This window comes from Cryptomeria japonica, chromosome 5 (genome assembly GCF_030272615.1).
Source record: "Cryptomeria japonica chromosome 5, Sugi_1.0, whole genome shotgun sequence".
Lineage (NCBI taxonomy): Eukaryota > Viridiplantae > Streptophyta > Pinopsida > Cupressales > Cupressaceae > Cryptomeria > Cryptomeria japonica.
Genome location: NC_081409.1, coordinates 600,095,246 through 600,096,543, shown reverse-complemented (window position 1 = coordinate 600,096,543; position 1,298 = coordinate 600,095,246). Strand labels below are relative to the sequence as shown.

The 1,298-nt window shown below is 37.0% G+C and overlaps 1 protein-coding gene across 1 annotated transcript; it reads right to left on the bottom strand.

The window, feature by feature from the left end:
* Positions 1-321: 321 nt before the first annotated feature.
* LOC131068749 (18.1 kDa class I heat shock protein) lies at positions 322-1,298 on the bottom strand. Its single transcript, XM_058004001.2, has 2 exons — positions 833-1,298; positions 322-700 (listed from the first exon to the last, which is right to left on the bottom strand). Exons 1-2 carry the CDS (start codon positions 1,038-1,040, stop codon positions 432-434), a joined length of 477 nt encoding a protein of 158 aa, XP_057859984.2. The 5' UTR covers positions 1,041-1,298; the 3' UTR covers positions 322-431.

Here is a 1,298-nt window from a genome sequence, read left to right as displayed (position 1 = left end):
TTTATTTGTATGCATTTATTTGATTAACCTAGAGAAAAAAAAAAATAGAAAAAGAAACGCTTTATGAGGGATGGAAAGAAACACTTTCAAAATTCTAATAAATCCTAACTCATTTATTATTTATTTGTATGCATTTATTTGATTAACCTCGAGGAAAAAAAAATTAGGAAAAGAAACACTTTATCAGGGATGGATAATTCTAATTAATTATTTTAAATTGAACTAAGTACATGTGAAAAACACCAGAATATTACTGTTCAGGTTGCACGATGAGAAGAACACCATCAGGCATTATATTCGTATTTATAAATAAAACCCGAATTCGCTAGATAAACATGACTTATACTTTATTATATATTTTGCTGCACTAGCAGCATTTACTAAATGAGTCACTTTACATTTAACTCCTCGGATACAAATATTATCAGCTATTAACCAGATATCTCAATGGATTTGACCTTTGGCTTCGGCTCCGGCTGTTTTGGCACAGTCACCGTCAGCACTCCATTTTCCATGGCAGCTTTCACTTCCTCCATCTTTGCATTCTCCGGCAGCCGAAATCGTCGCAAAAATTTGCCGCGTGAGCGTTCCACTCGGTGATATTTTTCGTTCTTTTGCTCCTCTTCTTTATTCCGTTCTCCACTAATCTGCAAGATCCGTCCGTCCTCGACTTCTATTTTCACCTCTTCTTGTTTCAGACCTGGTGATCAATAACAGATTTAAACCCTATCAGCTCAATAAATGCAAAGAAAAAAGAAAAATTGTAAATGCAACAGCAAAAAATGTCAGAGTGAAGATATAACATGAAGAAAAGGCAAAATAAATTAGTTACCTGGCAGATCGGCCTTGAAAATGTGCGCATCCGAAGTTTCTTTCCAATCAATTTGTGTGCTTGCAATGGCTGCCGCATCCCTTGCAAATTCTGAAAGAGGCAAATCCCTGGTAATGGAATTAAAAGCTCCCAGCGGATCCCACACTTCAAGAGAAAATGGATCGAATACGCTGGATTTCCTTCCAAAGAGGCTGGGAACCAGAGACATGATGAATCTTTTTATGGAAAAGCTAGAAAATATTGATTTGTGGTATTTGCTGATTCTCGAAATCGCTTTCTATGTATGCTGAGGTGAAGAATGCGCAGGGCTTATTTATAGCGCACGGTGGAGATGTCTAGAATTTTTGAGAGAAGCCTTGCAGTTTCGTTTCTGCGCAGGAGGATTCTAGTTCTTTCCACACTTTTCTTCCATATTCTTCCGACATAAGAGCATACCTAACTAAAAATCATCTTGGGTTGTGATTTA